This window comes from Vombatus ursinus, unplaced genomic scaffold, assembly GCF_900497805.2.
Source record: "Vombatus ursinus unplaced genomic scaffold, bare-nosed wombat genome assembly UNPS02014798.1, whole genome shotgun sequence".
Taxonomy (NCBI): Eukaryota; Metazoa; Chordata; class Mammalia; order Diprotodontia; family Vombatidae; genus Vombatus; species Vombatus ursinus.
This window is the reverse complement of record NW_020954576.1, coordinates 22080996-22103642: the sequence shown is the minus strand read 5'-3', so window position 1 is coordinate 22103642 and position 22647 is coordinate 22080996. Positions and strand designations below refer to the sequence as shown.

General features: G+C 39.8%; 1 protein-coding gene across 1 annotated transcript in view; it reads left to right on the top strand.

Annotated features, from left to right (window-relative positions):
• Positions 1-22647, top strand: part of LOC114049841 (histone-lysine N-methyltransferase SMYD3-like) — a 1050735-nt gene that overhangs the window by 786968 nt on the left and 241120 nt on the right. Inside the window, exons 6-7 of the mRNA XM_027871267.1 lie at positions 12816-12883; positions 14817-14919. Coding sequence (XP_027727068.1) covers positions 12816-12883; positions 14817-14919 — 171 coding nt within the window. The remainder of the gene's footprint in view (positions 1-12815; positions 12884-14816; positions 14920-22647) is intronic.

The following is a 22647-nucleotide window of genomic DNA, read 5'->3' as shown; positions in this document are numbered from 1 at the left end:
TCTGTGTAGGCTGTGTTAATGGCTGAAAAGGGATCCTTCCTCTTCTTCACCTCTGGAAATTCTCCTTATCCTTATATGAGCTCAGCTCATAAGCTACTTCTTCCAGGAAGCCTTCCCTGACTGAGCCTGCTGGTCAGTAATGACCCGCTCACTCATGCCTCACATGACACTTTCTTTTGTATCTCTCTATTGTGGTTACCCTAGAATAACTTACATTAAACTTAGATGTGTTGGTACCACTGTTAGGTTGTAAAAGCCTTGAGAGCAGAGACTGTGTCTTATTTAAACTTTGATTTTCCCTGAACACTTGATGCAGTCATTTATATACAGTAGGGATGCGGTCAGAAAATGTGGTTTCACTGGCATAGGGAATTGCCAAGTGATGAAACTCCCTCTATAAATGTAGATTTTCACCTTTTCTGTAACTTTTAGTCTTAGAAAATAGCTTAGAGCACTAAGAAATTAATGGTTTGCCCAGGGCCACGTAGCCAATGTGTTTAGTCTTCCTGGCTCTATAATCTGCTGACCCTACAACAGGTGCCTAATAAGATATTTGTTGCACTGTATTGTGGTATTGGGGCAGCTAGGTGGCACAGTGGATAGAACACCAGGAGTCCTGAGTTCAAATCCGGCCTCAGACATTTACTAGCTGTGTGACACTGGGCAAAACACTTAACCCTGTTTGCCTTAGTTTCTTCCTCTGCCATATGAGCTGTGGAAGGAAATGGCAAACCACTCCAGTATTTTAGCCAAGGAAACCCCAAATGGAGTCAGGAAGAGTCAGACCCAGCTGAAATGCCTGAACAACAAATATAAATATGTACCTACATATGTATATTTGTTCATTTTCAGACATAACATAATTTCAAGCCAGAATGAATGGGTTTGACTCAAATAGCTTCTGAAGGTCCTTCCAGAAATAGACCTGGATTAAAAAAAAACAGTGAGAGTTGATAGTAGGGGAAGGAGTCCCTCTACAAAACGAAAAGTTCAGTTCAATTAAATGAGTATTGTTAAATACCTCCTGTTATATAAAGTGAGGTTCTGTTTCACTTAGGGGGAAAAAAATCTCTCTCTCTCCCTCTCTTCCTCTTTGCCTATTTCCCTCACTCCCTCTCTCTTCTCTCTCTCTCCCCCCTCCCCTTCCCCTTTCTCCCTTCTGCACCCCACCAGATACCAACCGTATCCATGTTAGAGAATTCAGAACATATTAAACACCATATATGCTGTATGGTTCCCTCTCCCTATGGAAGATATGCATTATTATTATTATTAATCATAGAATAATAGCTAATTTTTATAAGTGCTTTAAAGTTTGCCAAGTACTTTACATCTATTATCTAATTTGATCCTTAAAATGACTTGGTGAGATAGATGTTATTATCACCATCATTTTACAGATGAGGAAATTGAGGCTCATAAAGGCTGAGTGACTTATGCCACAGTCACATAGCTAATAAAAGTCTGAGGCAGGATTCAAACTCAGTTTTTCTTGATTCTGAGTCCAATTCTTTATCCATTGATTAACCTTGAGACACTAGATAGAGTGTCTGAATTAATCAAAAGGGGTAGATACATATTTCAAAATGCATGCTTATTCCATGAGTGCTAGAAAAAATACTAGATTTGAACTATCCATGCAGCTATGACTGAATGATGCTGAAATTAGAAGCATTTTCTATGAAGCAGGGAATGTTCTTGATTAGAGCATGGCAAAGCATTCACCATGGGGAGGATTTCTTGGAAGTTGTGAATAAGTTTAAATTCAATGCTATTCCTTGTTACATGACTTAGAAATAAGCACTGGAGACTTCTGGACTGAGATGTTTCTCCTCAATTAGAAAAACTTTTGGTTCTTTTAAAGAAGTCCCAGTGCTACATAGACAGACATATTTAACAATCAAAATTACTGCTTGTTATACTAATATATTTCCCCAGAGTTTTAAAATATATGCATCTTATACACATAAAGATGTATACACATATACATGCATGTTTTATAGATATACACATGTGGTACACATCTTTTAGGTTCCTACATATACATATATGTTTATTTTATATGTATACATAGAAGCAGATATGGATGTTTATATATGCATATATGTGTATACTTAGAGATGTTTATATAGGTATACATATGTTACACATATTGTATATACACATAGATGTTTATATGTATACAACTGTTACATATGTATACATGGAGATGTTTTATAGTTATACATATGTTGCATGTACATGTTTGCGTATGTATTTGTGTGTGCATACATATTTGCATGTGTGTACACACGTGTATACATTTTATGTATGTACCTATGTGAATGTGTTGCATACACATGCATAGATATGCATATGTATGTGTTGTATGTCTACATATGTAGACATACACATGTATGAACTATTAAAATTCTTCTCTGGTACATCATTCAGGAATGGAAGCATCCCTTACTTCTCAAAGGCTCAGCCAGTGGAGCCCAGAGTAAAGGCTGCAGCATATTCTCCAGTGCTTCAAAGGCTTTGAGTATGGGCCTGCTGGTACACTGTGTAACTGTCATCAGCCTAGCTCAGTACCAGAGAGGATCATTACTAACAGGCCAGCCACCAGCTGATAAATTCTGTCTCTCTCATAGTCATTCTCTCCACCCATCTACTGAGGTCAGAAGGGAGTTGGGTCTATACTGTTGGAGGAAGTACCTATGCTGATACAATCATAGACCCTTGAAGCATTGAAGTAAATAATTAAGCATGAATTCTTATTTTTATTTTTTTGGTCTAGACCTATGATTGCATCAGTGTGGGGGAATTCCACTCTGGAAATACCTTTTGTCCCTGCAAACTGGCAGGTTGATCTGTAACTTATCATCTTAGACAGTTGCCTGGGGCCCTGAAAGGTTGTATGACTAGTTACACAGGTAGGATGTGTCAGAGGCAAAGCTTGAACTCAGGTCTTCCTGTCTCCAAGGCCCTGCCCTTTATCTGCTATCCCACCCTGCCTAACAAGTGAATTTATATGTATGTATGAACATTTATGAAAATATTCACTTCTCTACTGAAGACTCATCTACCCAGTAAGGAGTCATCTACTAAGGGTTGCCATGTGCCAGAGAGGAGGGAGTTGCCATATAGGGAGTTCCCTGTACAGATAAAGATCCAGATCTTTCATTAATCTGCACATTAATGTATGCTTTACATATGTGATCTTACATAGATGTGTCCAGTAAAACTATAAACACTCCAAAATGCCTCAGGGGGTTCCTTCCTTTACACAGTAGGTGTGCTGTGTGTCACTATTCAATTCCCTCCAACACCCCCACTCTTCATATTTACTAGAAATGGATAGCATCATCTCTCAGATTGCTGTAAAGCACTTCCTGAAGAGAGCCTCCCTCTTCTCCTTTATCCTACTTTCCACCGACACCTCAAAAGATTCAAAACTTAGATGACCAGTTGCCATACCTGGATCCTGAGTTTTTGGTGATGAGTTCAGTATACAGATGAATAGAATTATCAGCATTGTCATTAATCAATGGCTTAACTTAGTCTTATCTTCTATGGGCCTTTATCTCTCTATCTATCCTTATCTGTCAAATAAAAATATGCTTCCATCTCCCTATGGAGATTTCGTTGTCTATCAAATGAAAATAATATTTACTCTACTTATCCCAGAGGGTTGCTGTGAGGGGGCAATGAGATGACTCATGCTATTGTCTGTTACAGGAGATGGTTCTCCACGTTGTTGAGTCATTCAGTACTGTCTGACTCTTTGTGACCCCATGGACCACACATAGCACACCAATACTGTCCATGGTTTTTGTTCTTGATTTTTTTTTTTGCAAGTATATTGGAATGGTTTGCCATTTCCTTCTCTAATAGATTAAGGCAAACAGAAGTTAAGTGACTTGCCCAGGGTCACACAGCTAGTGTGTGTCTGAGGTCAAATCTGAACTCAGGTCTTCCTGAGTCCAGGCCCAGTGCTCTATCTACTGAGCCACCTAGTTGCCTCTGGTACATAGTAGGCACTTGCAAATGTCTATTGACCGATTAACTGGCTTCCCTGGCTTCCTTCAAGTCCCAGATAAAAGCTCAGCATCTCCAAGAAGCCTTTCCTAATCTCCCTTAATGCTACCTGGTTGCCTCCTGTCTCTCTGGGTAGTGGAGGGGAAAGGGACATATTTAGAATATAAATGATTAAAAACAAAAGATATCAATAATTCTGAAAAGGAAAAAAGTATAAAATGCTATATAAATAAAAGGAGTTATTTTTATTGAGCATCCGAAAAATTAACTGCATTTTTCAAGTAGGTCACAAGGACTGTAGTTGATGTATTGAGTCTTGGAAATGGTTCCTGGATTTGTGCCTTAGTTTTTCCTTCTTTAATATACTATTGATGATACTAGACTATTTATCCTCCCCCTTGCCTGCCCACCTGCTGCTGTGGCTTGCTGTGTAGATTGATGGTCTTTTGGGGAATTCCTTTAGAAAGAAGGCGCCATCGTATGAATAAAAACCATTCAAGAAAAAGCAAACCTTGGTTCTTGCTAGAGGAAACACCCTTTAACTCCAGCAACATTTTCCCTTCTGTTTTTTCTCACTACCAGTGTTTTGTGAGAGGTGGCCAAAATTGTGCTGAACTATTTTATTCTGCCCCTTTTTCTTCCTGTAGAAAAACAAAGGCCCTTGAAATTGGCAGTTCCTCTTTGAATGCAGTTTTCCATACTGTGCTTTCCAGTATTGGGGCTCTCTTGCTTCCTGCTGAGTCTGTTTTCCTTAACCTCCGTCACAGGAACCATTTCTGTTCACATCAATCTTTGCTTTAACAGCCAGAGAGGGAGGGAGGGAGGGAGAGAGAGAGAGACAGAGAGAGATTGAGAGAGAGAGATTGGAATTTGTGAGGAGTGAAGCAAAAATGGAGCTAATTCCAAGTGAAATGCCCCCAAATACAGCCCGGCTGAGAAGCTCAGATCACACCCTGTCCTCAGGATCCCTTCCCACTGTTTCCCCAAGAGCCTACATTTTTTAGATTTCTCTAAACTAAGACAGAAAATTGTCAGTCCTCTGGTCCTCCCTTGGTTGTGTCTTGTACTCTGCATTCCTTATCAGAGTGAAAGCCCTTCCCATTATATCTTGTCAAGAAGTAATTGGTAATTGAGGGGTCATAGGAAAAAAAAAATGGCAGGCATTTACAGGAATGCACAAGTGTGTACACACACACACACACACACACACACACACACACACAGGGTCTTGGTATTCTCTTTCTGTATATATGAATATATGTATGTATGAGTATATATGTATTCTGTCTCTCTCTCTTCCCTCTCCTCCTCCCCCTTTCCCTTTCTCGCTTTGGCTCTCTCTCCCCCTCTTGTTCCCTCGCCTTTTCCTCTCCTTCTTCTCTTCTTCCTCCTCTCCCTTTCTTTCTCTCTTTTCTTCTCTCTCTTCCCTTCTCTCTCCTCCCCTCTCTTCTTTTCTTTTTTCCTCTCTCCTTTCCCTCTCCCTCTTCTTCTCCCTCTGTCTCCCTCCCCCTTTCCTTCTCCTTCCTCCTCTTCCTCCCCTCCCTCTCCCCTTCCCTTTTAATGTTTCCTTGATTTCCCTCTCTTCCTCCTCCTTTCCCTATTTCTCTCTCCCTCTCTTCCTTAACCTATTTCTGTCTGTCTGTCAGTCTGTGTGTCTCTTTCTCTCTGTCTCTCTCTCTCTCTTTCTGAAAAGTCATTTAATAGCTTTGTGAAAAGATTTTTGCAAGAAAATTGGCTTCACACTTAGTAATAAATGTGATTTTGAGAATTCCATAGGGAGATGGAAGCATATACTATAGATGATGTTTACTCTGCTTTCTAAACAAGAGAGAGAAATAATTGCATAGTTCTGTGCAATGATTTTGTATGAAAAAATGCTTTTTACTTTGTATCTGTCAGCTCTCTCCACTCTCTTTGATTCCCTCTTGTGAGTTTAATAAACTTAAATGCAGAATAATCTTGTTTAGAAAATATGGCTTTGTCCCAAGTAATTTTTAAAGTGCCTATCTGTTTGTGAAAGTATAGCAGGACAGGCATTTTGCCCACACTGTGCATAGAAAAATTAGGAAAAGAAAGTGTGAAACTTATGAAAAAGTCAGTTTAGCACTCAACACAATTTCTTAGCATAATTGTTTTTAAGTGTATGGGAAAATGCATCTGGCCCCTTTAAAAAGTAGAGGCAGCTTTGGAATTAAGCTTAGCATCTAGCCAGAACTGTCAGTGAGGAGATCAATTGTGCCTAGATGTAGGTAATTAATCAGTAAACACCTAGCAACCAAGTAAGTACCTGAGGGGAGAAAGGAGACTGCTGATTCTCTCCTTATTAAAGAAAGACCATCACTGGGGATTCACCCTGTTAACATCCCTATACCTTGCTTAAGCTCTCTCTTTTTGGCCTTCTGACAACCTGGGTGAAATAACAAATACAGTTTCTGTCTCATGCAAAGACATAGAGAGGGACAGGCTAGTTTTATTTAATAGCGAGAACACTGAGTACCAGTTAGCAGAGCAAGAAATATAAATTCTCATTTAAACCCTGGATCAGGAGAAGTGTTGCAATGTTTTTAAGATGTGGGCCAATGGATAGAGCACCGGGTTTGGAGTCAGGAAGACTCATCTTCCTGAGTTCAAATCTGGCCTTGGACACTTGATAGCTTTCTGCTCCTGGGCAAGGTTTGTGATCCCTGTTTGCCTCAGTTTCCTCATCTGTAAAATGAGCTGGAGAAGGAAATGGCAAACCACTCCAGTATCTGTTCAGAATACCCCCAATGGGGTCATGAAGAGTCGGACACAACTGAAATGACTGAATAACAACAAAAGGCTGCTGAAAGTTCAAAGACTCCAAAGAGGCTTCAGACAAGTCAAGAGAGATTCAAGGTGAGGTGTGCAGTCAAGTTTGGAGTTGTTAAAAGAAAGGTTAAACAGTAATTATTCCAACAGATAACCTGTGAGAAAAGTATTAAATGGTGCCCTGTTGCCTTTAGGATCATATACAAAGTCTTTGGCATTTAAAGGCTTTTATGGTTTGTGCTTACCTTTCCAGATGTATCTAATATTCCCCTTAATGCACTCTGTAGTTCAGCCAACCTGGATCCCCTATCTCTAGGTCTCGGCACAGGTTGTCCCCCAAGCCTAGAATTCACTCCATCTTTAGGCCTCTTAGAATATCCGACTTCATTCAAAGTTCAACTCAAGGGGTACCACCTTCAGGTGACCTTTTCTGATTCCCACCCCACCCTGCAACTGATAGTAGAAAATAGAGAGTTGACCTCAGAGCCAGAAAGACCTGGCTTCAAACCCTCACTCTGGTACATTTTGACGTGTGACCTTGGGAAAGTCACTTGACCTCTGTTTGCCTCAGTTTCCTCATGTGTAAAAAGAGGATCATAATAGTACTTACCTCCCTGGGTCATTGTGAGATCAAATTAGATAACAATTGTAAAGCTCTTAGCATAGTGCCTGACTAATAGTAGACAGTATATAAATGTTAGCTATTATTATTATAGTTATTATTTAACCTCGTAGTGCCTCAAGCAATTAAGGTGCTGACTTGCACTGGCAGAGGACGCTCCCTCCCTGAGAGCTCCTCCTTACACTAATGAAATCGTAGGTCTAATTCATAGCACTAACTCTTGTATTTTCTATCTACTTATATTTATAAATGTCTTTTCCCCTGGCAGAATGTAAGCATCTTGAGGTCAAGGAATGTTTTGGTTTTGTCTTGGTACCTTCTCCTATGTCTCAGACCTAATAAATGGTCAGGGAAGCTGCTAGATGGTGTTAATCAAGAGAGTCTGGGAGACCTGAGTTCAAATCTTCTTCCAGATTCTTACTAGCTGTGTGACTCTGGGCAAGCCCCTTAACTTCAGTTTTCTCATCTGAAAAATGGGGACGGTAGTCCCTACCTCACAGTGTTGGTTGTTGGGAGGAAAAAATGAGATGACATTTGTAAAGCCCTACATAAAGGATAGCTTTTGTTCAATTGTTTCTGACTCCTCATGACAGCATTTGGGGTTTTCTTGGCAAAGATACTGCAGTAGTTTGCCATTCCTTCTCTAGCTCATTTTACGGATGAGGATGAGGAAACAGAGGCAAACAGGTGAAGTGACTTGCCCTGGGTCACACAGCTACTAAGTGTCTGAGGCTAAATTTGAACTCAGGTCTTGCTGACTCCAGGCCTGGAGCTCTAAACTAGATGCCAAATGATAGCTATTATGATTAAGAGTGAACACTCATTCTCCTTGGGCCTAGAACTTGACCTTTCAGACACTATTAGTGCTGGCTTTGTTCAGAGAACTTTTTGATTTTTTTCCTTTTGTTCAGAACCTTTAGAAGGTACAGAGGTTTGATTGGTTACGCATTAGAACCAGCTCCTGAGATGCTTTTTATTTCAGGGTATCTCCCTTACCCGTAGGCTGTCTCTTTGCAAGATTGAAAACCTTGGATTTAAAAATATTTCCTAAGAAAACACAGAGTGAACATAAAACCGCATTCATTAACAAGAAGGATAATGGTAAAATATGCTTCAGTTCCGTATTGTGGCCAATTAAATGAAAACATTTCTAAATTAATACAAATATTAATTTTTGAATGTGGGAAACCTTTTTTCTTTTCATGTAATTGCTTTGATTCTTTGGGATGATCTTCTTAATAGGCCTTTCTTAATTTGCATTAGAATTCCCTGTTGTGGTTGGCAGACTTGTCATTCACTAAATTCTATGCTATGTGCCTGTGTTCACAGTGTCTCTCTCTTTTATCTCTGCTCAATTTCTGGAAAAAAAAAAATAAGCAAAGTAACATGCAACTCTTCCCCCTCCCCCCAATTTAACTAGCTATTAACTGTTCATTTTAAAAGGCTGTTCCAGAATATGCCTTTTCTATAGCTTGTTACCTGACAAACATTTCAAAGAATAAAGAATAGATTAGGAGCATGGATTTTAGGGGTCAAAGGTCATCCGGTCCAACTCTGTGTCACCCTCCCTCTTTACAGATGAGGAAACTCAGGCCCAGGGAAGTTAAGTGACTTGCCCAAAGTCTTACAGGAAGTAAATGGTCAAAGTCAAGATTTGATCCCAGGGACAATGCTCTTTGCTTTATTGTTGTTATTTAATTGTCTTAGTCATGTCTGAGTCTTTGTGACCCCATTAGGGATTTCCATGACAAAGATATTGGAGTGGTTTACTGTTTCCTTCTCCAGCTCATTTAACAGATGAGAAACTGAGGCAAACAAGGGTAAGTGTCTTGCCCAGGGTCACACAGCTAGGAAGTATCTGAGGCCGGATTTGAACTCAGGAAGATGAGTCCTCTGACTCCAGGCCCAGTGCTCTATCCCCTGCACCACCTAGCTGCCCCAACCCAAGTATTAGATACAGTTAGAACAAGTCCTTAATAATGCCACAAGAGAGGGACAGGACAGCAGGAGCCTTCTAAGGCTATCAAAAGTGTAGCAACTAAGGAGCAGTCAATTTAGTTTTGTCTGACTACTCCATATCTCAGACCTTTAACTCACTGTAATTTACCCACTTTTTTTTTCTTTTTTGTGTGAACTTCAAAATCCTCTATCCCTCTTTGCCACTTCTTATCCCTCCCCCCTTTTCCTCCCCTCCTCCCCCAACTAATTGGTGAGAAATTAGTTCAATTCTTAATCCTGCTGATCCTCTGCCCTGTGACAGTATCTACAACGATCAGGTCCTCCAGCAGGCTGCCAGAGCAAATAACCTCGGTGAAAAAATCTTCTCCCAGTAGTAAAACCCTCTCTCTGTTTTCATATAGGTGTCTACTGTTCCCCGAATGGAATGGGACATGAGAGGAGAGAGTGAGGATAAATCAGAGGCAGAAAAGAGAAAGAAGCAGCTAGGACTCACAGAATGGACTGAATGAAGTCAAAACAGAGAGAGGAGTATGCGAAGCTAAACCCAACAAAGACTAGAGAAAATTAGTTTCCCACCCTTCACTATTCTTGCACAAGGACTCCATATCTACTCTTCTCCAAACCCATGTTAATCCCATCTTCCACCAAGGCAACCTTCCTTCCCATACTATCAGCCCACTGGCCTGCCATCTTGCCTCTGTCATCTCCTTTCCCTGTAATATTAATCTCACTCCGAGACTGTTCTGGGTTAAATACCCCAAATATAAGGGTCATATGTTTACCACTCATGTTGTTCCTATTAGGTATGCACAATTCTGTTGCTCAGTATGTCAATTATTCATAGACATTTAGAACATTTTTTTTTTTTGTAGGCTAGGTGATATGGTAGATAGAATGCCAGTCTTAGGGTCAAGAAGACCTGAATTCAAATCCCATCTCAGATACTTTCTAGCTTTATGACTGTGGTCAAATCATGTTTCTTTATCTGTAAAATGGGGATAATAATAGCACTTACCCCAGAGAGTTGTTGTAAGAAACATATTAGATAATATATGTAGAACACTCTGCAAACTTTAAAGTATTACAAAAAAGCTAGCTACTTTTTTTAAATCATCCTAAATAAATGGAAACTTTTAATTTTTTTTTTGTTTGGCTTTAGTAGTTCAATATAAAGAAATAAAAAGATTATTTGACTTCAGATCAATTCAGAGTTCAGCAGAATCTCAATTTTTCCTCCTGCTTTGTGGTTTCTTTAAGTTAATGTCCTGATTCTGCTTTACAGTTATAATGTGTGATAAGATGCACATGAAATTTTAAATGTTCAAAATACCTCCAAAGAAAATCCAGGATCTTCTGTGGCACATTTCTATCACTCCATATACACACACACAGTTTGTAGACATGATCTATTAAAGCTAATGGAAAACAGGCGCTATTTAATATATTTAAATGAGATGTGATCTGAACATATCTATGTGTACTTTTTTATTTCCTGTTTTTAAATTACATTTTATCAAACTTATGGAGAAAAGATGCCAAATCATGAATAAGCTTCAGTGAGCTTAAAAAATTGAGCATAAGATATGAGTAAAGAATAAATGGAGGTTTCTCAGTGTTAGGGTGGCTTGCCTAAGGTTTATGTACTGGTTAATAAAGTAGACCTTTAGAAATGTCTTCTCATTCTTGTTCCTTTCTTCCTCATCTGGTAGAAGAGAATCAGAGGTATTGTGCAGTTGTAGTAACTGGTTTATCTCAAGTATTCTGTCTTGTTTTTTGGGATGGGGGGGAGGAGAGGAGGATGAGAGAGAGAGACAGAGATAGAGAGAGAGACAAAAGAAAGGAAGAAAGGAAAAGAAAGAAAGAAAAAAGAAATGAAGAAGGAAAAAGGAAGAAGGGAGAGAGAGGGAGAGAATGAGAGAATTTTGCTAATTTCTCTAGGATCTCAAAGTCCGGGGAATCTAAGACTTAAAGTCTCAGGTAGAAAATCTCCCCAGGGGTCCCTGCCAATGTGAAGGGTGAAAGGTGAAGACCACCTTTCATTCCAAAGGTGGTCTTACATGTAATAGTGACTACCCTGACACCCCCACTGCCTGAAGATTAGGTATATTACATTTCATTCCTCTCTTAGAGTTCTCTGGTACCTTCAGGGGGTTTGGAAGCATCTCATTTCTCTACTATTGGCTCAAGCTCCCACCAATTGTGTTCCCCAATTTTAGGGGTCACATGCACCCCAGTTTCATTTAAGCACTTAACAATCAGATTAGTATTTACAAGAAATATTTACTTCAAAGTTATAGAAAGAAAAACTATACAAACATCACCCCCTCCCAACACCTGGGGGGGTATAATCCCCTCTTATATTATACCTTCAGGCTATTAACATGTAGGAATCTTAACATCTCACAAAAAAAGTATGGGACATTAAGGGAATTTCTGTGTTCCTGTGTAGAAAAAAAAATGTTTACATAGAGTCTTTAAAAAAAAAAAAGGAAAAGAAAGAAAAGAAAGTCATAATAGCACCACACACTGAATGAAGAACATTAAAAGTATTATCTCATATGACCCTTAAAATAGTGTTGTGAGGTAGATACTATTATTATCATCCTCATTTTGCAGCTGAGGAAACTGAGGTAGAGATGAAGTGACTTGCCTAGGAACTATCTGAGGTTGCATTTGAACTCTGGTCTTCCAGCCTCGAGGCTTATCCATTGTACTACTTAGCTATCTCTCCACCTAGTAACTTCAGCGGGGTGATACACACATTCTTAGTGGCAGTGCGGGAATATCAGGCAATTTGCCTGGATGAGATAATCTTGTAGATCATAAGAATCTACCACTTGGTGAATCATCTGTGTTTTTTGCAGCCGAGAGGCAGCTTGGTTGCTCAATGGATAGAGCCAGTCCTAGAGTTAGGAAGACCTGAGTTTAAATTAAGTCTCAGATACTTACTAGCAGTGTAACCCTGGGCAAGTCACTTAACCTATGCCTCAGTTTCCTCATTAGTAAAATGAAGATAATAACAGCACCTATCTCCCAGCATTGTTGTGAGGTTCAAATGAGCTCATAATTGTAGAGCACTTTTCATAGCGATTGGCACATAATGCTAGCAATTTTTTTTTTTGGTCAATTCTGTGTGACTATTTTCTTCTACACATGAACATAGAGATCTGCCTTTCTAACGCCCCACACCTTTTTTGTAAAATGCTAATATTTCTGCATGTAATAGCCTGCAATTTTCTAGTAGAGCACTTTCCTGATTTGATCACTTAAAAATTAAAAAGTGTCAGCACTAGTCTTGGACGTATCACCAATCTAGTTTTCAAAAACATCCCCTGCATTTTATTTTGAAATGTTATTTTTCTTGGATATGAAGTTTCCAAAATGTCTTTCTGTTAACCCCGATTTCTCCCTCTTGTTTTTACAGGTGATCTGTAACGGTTTCACCATCAGTAATGGAGAGATGCAGGAAGTTGGTGTTGGCCTGTATCCTAGGTACTGTGGACAGCATTTCATTTACCAACAGAAAATGCTTGCTTTCTTTCTTTCTCTTTCTTTTTCTCTCTTTCCCTTTCTTTCTCCCTTCCTTTCTCCCTCCCTTCCTTTCTCCCTTTTTTCTCCCTTTTTTTCTCTTTCTTTTTCTGTATTTCCTTCCTTCCTTTTCCCCCTCACAGAGATATCCAGGAGGACTACTGAAGTGATAAGTACAAGAGCCAACTGAGAAACTTAATGATAAATTACCAGAAATTGGAAAACTTTGAGCTTAGAAAATGTTCTTATGACCTTTCATTGTGGGTTACAGTAATCACATGGAGTTGGGAATCCATTGAGTTCTTACTCTCTGAGAGAATTTGGCCTTTTAAGATTAGGATAAAGAGGTGAGAGCTGAAGATAATGTTAAAGTGGGCCTCAACAAAAACAATGTAAATTTTGTAGCGCCTTTCTTAATAATAAGTATTCATTAATTGCCTACTATTCCCGGGTAATGACAAAAGCAAAACAAAGCCAAAGCCAAATCAATCTCTGCCCTCAAGGAATTTTACATTTTACTTAGATCCCCACCTTATGGAGTGGTCATAGAGAAGGGAAGGGGAAAAGTCCAGAGCAGGGGTGGAGAACCTGTGCCTTGAGGCCACAGTGTGGCCCTGTAGGTGCTCAAGTGTGGCCCTCAGCACCCTTGCTGCAGAGTATTGTATATCCTGAGTTCTCTCATTAAAAAGAGGTACTTCAAGGATACTTAAATGGTCTTTGAGCTCATCCTTAGTGCAAGTTCCACTAATTCCTTCCCTACAAAAACATGTACCCAGACCTCCCATCTAATTACCTAATTTCCCTCCCCCAAAAAGCAACACCGCCTAATGACATCTCCTTCTTTTCTACTAAATCTGGGGTTCTCTTTTTATACTTTCTGGTGTCATAAGCGCCTATAATGTACCAGGCGCTGTGTTAAGCCCTTCACCATATGTCAAAGCCTTCAGACCCTTTCTCAGAACAGAATAATGTTTAAAGTACATAAAATAAAACACATAGGATTAAGAAGGAAGCCAATTATATTGAAATACAATTAGAATGATATTTAAAAAAAAAAAAAAAAAGAACAAGTTCATAGACCCTGGGTTAAGAACCCCTGTACTAAAAGAACATGTGTACCCTTGGCAGCTCCATAATCTCTTCACTTGTGTGTCATCAGAAATGTATTCTGGAATCCTTGAATTTTTGAACTCTAAGAGACACTGGAGGTTGAGCTGACCTCCTTCATGTTATAAATAATTATGATAACTCCAATGCAAGTCTTCTTCATCTCCATTGCTTAGAATTGTTAATTTCTATTAAACCTTAATTCATGCTCCACCTTCTACAATGAAGCCTTTTTCCCCTCTGGCAGCTGCTAGGACCTCCCCCTCCAAAAAAAAAATAATAACCATGTGTGTCTGTATTTATTTTGTTTGTATGCTGCATATGCTTATTTGTATTGGGATATTTGAATTGGAATAGGAATTAGGAAACCAAAGTTTGGGCCCCATGTCTCCCACTTTTTGTTATTTTGTTGATTAGTCATGTCTGGGTCTTTGGGATACCATCTGGGGTTTCTTGATCAAGATACTGGAGTGGTTTACCATTTCCTTCTCCAGCTCATTTTACAGATGAGAAGACTGAGGCTAACAGGATCAAATGACTTGTCCAGGGTCACACAGCTGGTGTTTGGCACCAGTTTTTGAACTCAGGTCTTCCTCACTTCAAGCCCAGACCTGTATCCATTGTTCCACCTAGCTGCCTTCCTACCTACTACTACTAGCTGCACTACATTAAGCAGCCTGTTTCATTATTCATAAAATTAGAGCCTTAAACTAGATCATATGTAAGATCACTATTAGCCCCAACATTCTCTGATTGAATTTTTTTTTTAAATTATTTTCCCCTCATCTAGCATGTCTTTGCTGAACCACAGCTGTGACCCAAACTGTGTGATTGTGTTCGAGGGACCCAACCTCTTCCTGCGTGCGGTCCGAAATATCCAGCTGGGAGAAGAGGTAATGAATGTACTCATATTCTGCTTATGTTCTTCAAAGATGCCTTCTTCTCTGCTTCTGCCCACTAATCTCTTAAAGGATGTACCATTCATTGATCTAAAAACCTTTTATTCTCGATTCTTCCTCTGGAAACAAATTCTATCTGGATTTTTGCTCTTTGCCCTGATGAAGAACTTAGGTGTATGTATGAAAAAAGCACTTTTGCAAAATCACCCCCTTTGTATCCACTTTTTATGTGTCTTGTATTTACCTTTATATGTATCATTTAACCACAACCCCCCCCCAACAGAATAGAAACTCCTTCAAGGCATGAACTGTTTTGTCTTTGTATCTCCAATGCCAGGCACACAGTAGGTACTTAATAAATGCTCATTGAATGAATGAATGAAAGGATCCAGAAATAAAATGAGAAATAATAATACGTTTGAATAGTCAGCACAGCATTTAGGGCAGTAAACCTTCCTGCAGTGAAAATACTCAGATGCTCAAAGGAGATCCCCAATACCCTCCCAGAGTCATTGATCTCATTTTTAACTGAAGGCAAAGATTTCTCCTTGTTCTGCTTATTTCTATCTTATAGGAAGAATTCTGAATGCTGATTCCCTAGACAAAAGTGCAAAGTCTAGGGAGAGAGGCGGAGAGAGGCAGAGAGAGTCAGGGAAGGGGGAAAATGCAATCTTCTGACCAGAAGGTCATCCTCAGATTTCTGATGTCCAAGAAAGATAACTACCTTTGCTCCTTTGGTTACCAGGAGAACACCCCACATTGAGGGACTTTCTAGAGACTAGTGCCCCATGAACTGTTCCCTGTGTAGGATTCAGGGCCCATTTTGTTTCTTGTGGGGGTGGGGACTTTCCCAGAACCTGGTATTCTCTCTCCTTTCCGTTTATTTCAGTGGGTTATTTATTGCACGAAACCCAAATGCCATAAGCTTTTGTTTATTTATACAGCGCACAGGCAATAAAACTCAAACCCTCAGATACCATATTTTGTGTAAGCAAGGGATTTGGCTACAATATTTCTGACCCCAAGCTAGTTTCCTTTTGAGAAAGTGAGTTGTGGTTTTTTTTTTTTCCCCTTTACAAAGACATATGCTGAGTTTCTTATGTTTAGAACAAGTGTACTAATTAAGCTACAACCATGATCTCCCCAAAGAAGACTGAAGATGATTTTCTTGTCTATAATTTGAGGACACTTAACAGAAAGAGCCGCTTCTGCCACCATTCTCAGGCACATGAGGGTTTTGGTCAAAGGTTGGGTTGGGTTTCTTTTTTTTTTTTTTTCTTTTTTTCCCCTTAAGCAAAATGAGAACCAGATTAAATCAAGTCAACCACTCCCTTCTGCCCCATGCTGATGAAGGAACAAGGGTAAGTAATGGAAATAACTAAAGCATTCAAGCACAAATAAAAAGCAAGGTTTCTTACTTCCTTATACTCTAACTGGTCCCCTCCCTTTCCACCCCCAGCCATGCCTAGTCCTGGATTCGTCTTCCCATTTGCTTTTCGTTCATCTTAAAAGAACTTATTATATCCTTGTGGGACATTTTCCAGACAGAGTTCCCCACAAAAAAAAAATGTGTCCCTGAATTTAAAAATATGATGAAGAACTACAGAAATGCACTGTTAGGCACCGGGGGAAAGGGACTAATTTCTTCTTTTATTGCTCCAATGTTGATTTAAATTTGGAGGGTTTAAGGAAGGGATTTCATTAGTGCAGTGAATTCTGGGTGAAGAAACTCCACCCACCTGAAACTGTTCTGTGGCTTGAAAACTTAAAGAGTTGTCATGGGAAAAGAGATCTTAAAGTCACTTGCTCAGGGTTACCACAGTCGTGTCTGTATAAGAGGTGGTCTTAACCTGGGTCCTCTTCATGTGAATTATTTCATTTAGAGCTCCTGGGTCCTAAGCCCACTTCAGTTTCTTACTACCTGTATGACCTTGATTTTTCTCATCTGCAAAGTAAAGAGATTGGATAAGATGTTCTCTGAGATTAGTCAGTCATTAAGCATTTATTAATCACATACTGCGTGCCAGGCACTGGGCTAAACTCTGGGAATACAAAAGGAGGCAAAAGGAAGTCCCTACCTTCAAGGTCCTTACAATCTAATGAGGAAGATAATATACAAACAGATATATACAAAGCAAGCAATATTTAGGACAAAAAGGAAATAATTAACAAAGAGGAAGCACAGAAGTTAAGAGGGATTGGCCCATTTGTGCTCAATATTTGCCTGCTGCCTCTTTGGACAAAAATTTTAAAAATTGAAAAATAATTACTAATTATTTTACACTTTATAGATTATCACTGGGAATTCTGCTTTCTACCCTGCTATTAACCTCTGTATTGGCCCCTTCACTCCTTTCCAGCTCCCCCAGAGGGCAGAAGAACACTTAATACCGGCTGAAATAATGACAGTTATTCATTGGAAGTGTCCAAGCAGAGGCACAGTAATATCCTTGCATTCAGCAGGGGCTGGAGTAGACGGCTTCTGTGGTCTCTTCTAGCTCTCAAATTCTCTTCTAGCTCTCAGATTCTCTAGCCGGGATGTAGCTTGCTAAGGACAAAAAGGGTACAAAGTGAGATCTCAGAATACGTAGGGGATCATCACTGCCCCAACCCATTTCAGATACTTTTTTGAGAGTTGGAGATTTCCACAAAAGAAGCGAAAGGTAAAAAAAAAAAGGGGGGGGGGAGGCTTTTTATCATAGGTACATTGTGAACAAGAAGAGGAAGAGGCGGCCATTGTACAGCTGCATCTTTGTCTTAATGCTGGGGAAAAAGCAATGACCTGGGTTCACATCACATCTCTGACACTTATCCATGTGATGCTGGGTAAATCGCTTATTCTCTCAAGGTTTCTGTTCCCTCATCTCTAAAATGAGGGCATTGGATTAGATGTCCCCTGAAGTCTCTGCCAGCTCTAAATCTGTGAACCGATGAGCAAAAAGTAAGGATAGAATCAGATGGCTGTAGGGGATTAAATACACAGAGTCTAGGTGAAAGGTACTCACCTGCCTTGATACCCAGGTTATACCCCTCCTTCTGCTTTTCTGTGTGAGACATCTAGGTTATTTTACACAATAGATAAAGGGTGGTACAACAATGCAGAAGAGGCTTCATCTTACTCATCTCTCTCTGATTGGTTTCCCTACCTCTAATAGAAGGGAGAAATACTAATTAGCAAGGTTGCACGAGGGATGAAAATTTCTGGCAGAGTCCAGATATTGCAGGGGTTGGGGTTGGGGTTCAGAGAAGGGGGGTAGGGTGGTAGCACCAGGAATGAGGTGGTATTATTTTCAAACCAGAAGTTTTTCAGGCAACCACAATCAAACACCCTCACCTGTAAATAATAAGACCATGGAAAAGGTCTACGGAGGAAGCCAGACCATTTTGAAGGTAGAAATGGAGAGCTTCAAATGTCAGGCCTAGAGAAGCCAGGGAGTGGAACAGAACTCCTAATATGTCCCAGGTTGGAGAGCATAATTCCATCTAATAACAGGAAGAAAGAAACAGTAATGGGGGTGAGCTGTGGAAGTTCTGTAGCCTTTGTAAATTCTCTTCCTAAGGCCATCTTTCATGCTGAGCTCCAGAAACACATTTCTCTTCCCAATATTACCAATTATAACAATCACCTCTCCTTATTGAGGGGTTTTAATCTTCAATAATGAATTCCCTAGGTTTTATTGTTTCAGCTTTGACATTTCTTCTTTGCTTCCACCTGGGTCCCTACAGAGAAGAAGGTGCTTTTTTTTTTTTTTTTTCCAAACAGTTAAAAATCACAGCATACTTAACGGGAAGATAATAATTGCCACCTTCAGGGATGTGTTCAGTAATGTGTTCAGTTTTATGATCAGACAATCTTATAAAACTTGGACTGGAGAAGTCTGATCAATCCAAGCTGTACTCATAGGAATTCATGCCTAGCAAAGGCTCTTGCAGTTATAAATAATACTATTGGCCAGCAGGCTATAGATCTGAATCAGATAGTGGAGATGTGAGCCCTACATGTAAGTAGTCACCATAATGATTTCTCAAATACAAGTTTTAAAGGTTTTTGGTTTTTGGTTGTTTTTTCCTTTTAATGAAGAGAGCCCGTCTGCTCACCAGAACTTGTTCAGACTCCTTCAAAAGTGATCAAAAGTGATCAAAAACTTCAAAAGAGTCAAAAAAGGTGAGGCAGTATAGTACAGTGCTTTGGAGTCAAAGAACCTGGGTTCAAATCTCACCTTTGATGACTATGAGACTTTGAGCATATTACTTAGCCTCCCTAGGCCTCAATTTCCTAATCTTTAAAATGAGGGGTTTGGACTAGAGACCTATGATGTCCCTTCATGCTTCATACCTATGGCCTTAGGAAAAGTATTACTATTAGCTCTCAATGGGATAATTAAAAAATTAGTTTTCCATTTAGGGTCTGTATACCTTGGAGGAAATTTGAATTGTGTCAGTTCAGTCTGGGGTGGGAAACCTTTGGCCCTGAGGTCACATGTGGCCTTCTAGGTCCTTGGGTTACAGAACAAATCCTTTTATTAAGGAGATTTGTTCTATGAAGTTTGGATTCAGTCAAAGGGCCACACTTGAGGACCTAGAGGGCCACATGTGGCCTTGAGGCCGAAGGTTCCCCACCCCTGGTTTAGTTCAAGGGATGCCGACTAGGTTTTATGTTAATTGCATCTCTCTATCTACTGTTACAGATCATGGAAAACTGGTTTTTTTATGTGAAGCAAAATCTCTTAGCATTGGGACTTCCAAACAACATACATAGTCAAGATTTATCAGCATGCTACCAAAGAAAGAAAGCTGAATTTGGAATCAGAAACCCTGGGTTCACATTCTGATTCTGCCATTTAACTACCTGACTTTGGACAAAGGACTTAATATCTTTGGTCCTCAATTTTCTTATCTGTAAAATAATTGGTTTGGATCAGCAGTGTTAAACTCAGAAATGATCTCTGCCAGCTGCATTAGAAAATCACAAACTGACATTATCTATGGTATATTGCATTTTTAAATTTTATTTTGTAAAACATTTCCTGATGACATTTTAATCTGGTTCTGTCCACAATGAGGTTTTGCTGGCCAGAGGCTTGAAGTCCAACACTCCTGGACTAAATGGTTTCTGAGGCTTCTTCCAGCTCTAAATCTGTAAGCGTATGATTTTAAGCCATCTTATTGTTGTTCAGTTGTATCAGTCTTGTTTGACTCTCTCTGACTCCATTTGGGTTTTTCTTGGCAAAGATACTGGAGTGGTTTGCCATTTCTCCAGCTCATTTTATTATATTCATGAGGAAACTGAGGCAAACAGGGTTAAATGGCTTTTCTAGGGTCACATAGCTAGTAAGTGTCTGAGATTTGAGCTTAGGAAGATATGTCTTCCTGACTCCAGGCTCAGCACTCTATCTACTGTGCCACCCAGCTGCCCCCACCACCTAGCTGTCCCATTTTTTTAAGCCTTAAAAATAAGCAAATATGTTTTTTTTTAAATCTAACTCCCTTATACATTCAATAAAACTTCCAAGATAATAATAATACTCTTCTGCTGGAAATTATTTACTCCATTCTCCATAGGAGCTGTAGTAAATTGACAAAGTGGTCAGCAGCATTCACATGTTAATAATATTTTATTTTATTTTATGCTATTAAAGCCACAGCTGATCGATGGCTGTGCTCCATGAATATGTACCAGCTAAATGAGCCTTGCACTCAATGAACAGATTCCGAATTAAATCAGCAGGCGAATGAGTCTTTAATAAAGGTTTTTATGTGTTGCTGATTAAATGATTAACATAAACTTGGTTGTGTTTTTCAGCATTAAAATTAAATATGACTTTATAGCATTCAACCAAAGAGCCAAATGCTGGGTATTCCCCTCTAGTTGCCCTAGAGAAGCCACAATCCTGAGTGATTGAGAAGTGGCCTGGTCTGCCCAGGCAGCTGTAGGAGCTAGTTCAGCTAGGCCAGTTCCCATTGTAACCACCCATTCGATGACCCAAATACCAGCCCCACTCCAAATGGGAAAATCTTTGCATTTGGACTTTAATGTTGTCGCTGATGAGATTCCACAGAGAATGGGCACATTTTCAAAATAGGAGCATGTTGATTGGAAGCTATAGGTATGTATGGGGGAACCATCCAAGACCTTTCCCAATCCATTTAATGTTCTGTGGTTGAAAGAAAAAATTTCATATCCTGCTCCCAGCTGACTTCTTTGTAAGAGCACTGCTGGATTTTTTTGTTTTTGTGGGCAGTCAACTTACAAGTTGTTTCAGGAGCAAAGATGGCTTTGGTGGATTAACTCCAAGTGCTTCATAGATGTTGTTGGCTTGACCCATTCTCTGTGACAGTAGAATTGGATTGGTAGCTGGGAAATGTGCCTAAAGGCTAGAGCCCCACTGACCAGAACACAGGGCAGGGGTGCGGAACTTGGGCCTTCAGGCACCATGGCTGCCTAGATCCTTAAGTGTGGCCTTGAGAGTCAAAAGGCCACACTTAAAGATCTAGAAGGCCACAGGTGGCCTGAAGGCCAAAGGTTCCCCACTCCTGGCATAGTGTATGTCTCCAGTCAGTATACCATTTTAGACAGGTGGGTATCCACTGGGTTTTAAGGGGCACAAGGGAAAAAAAGACAACTTTACCCATGTTTAACTACCTTTGTCAGGAAATTATTCCTTCTATATTAGAGCCACCCTTTTTATTCAGTGCTTAAGGTGGAATGAAGTGAGGCAGGGTGCCATTTAGTAAGGTATGGAACCATCCCATTACCTCTTAATGGGCTTGCCTAAATGAGCTGTGCCAATGGATAAGCCTTCCCTCTTCTTTGTTTTTCTTATTCAAATGCAATTGAATTCAACAGGAATTTATTAAGCACCTGCTTATGTGAAAGGTGCTGTGGTAGGCACTGGGGACACGATGACAGAAATTAAGAAGAGTCCTAAAATGGCACACAAACCATCTTGCTTCCTATGCCTTCCCTTTGTCAGGGTGCTGGATCTGGAGTCAGACAGACCTGAGTTCAAAACCAGGCTCAGACATTTACTGTGTGTGTGACCGTGGGCAAGTCACCTAGTACTTTGCCTCAGTTTCCTCAACTGTAAAATTGGGATAATTACATGGTTGTTGTGAGGAGCAAATAAAATATTGGTCAAAGTGCTTAGTATAATGTCTGGCTTATAGTAGGTGCTATATAAATGCTTATTCCCATCACTGCCACCCCCACTTCATTCCAATTGCTACTATCCAGTCCCACAAGCATTTATTAAGCACTTAACTATATATGCAAGGCATCATGCTAGGTCTTAGAGATGAAAAGACAAAGCAGTAAGTGATGCTACCTTTGGGAGAGAGCCTTAAGAACTAGGGGCATGAGGTCAGGCTTCCCAGAGGACAGGAGTTGGGGGTTCTTTGTGTGTTGTGGACCCATTTAGCAATCTAGTGAAATCTACAGATCTTTTTCACAATAATGTTTTTTTTTGTCATTGAAGGAAATGTTTAATTTCAGATACAAGTTAGTGAAAATAAATGCATAATTTTCTCATCCAATTTCACATGCTTCCGGAAATTTATCAACAAATCTGTTGAGGCTTTATGGACCCCAGGTTAAGAACACCCCATAGGAGGTGGCACATGAACTAAGGCTTAAAGGAAGCCAAGGATTTTAATAGGTAGGAGTGAGAATCAGTTAATTAATCAATAAACATTTATTAAGCACCTGCTATGTATCAGACATTG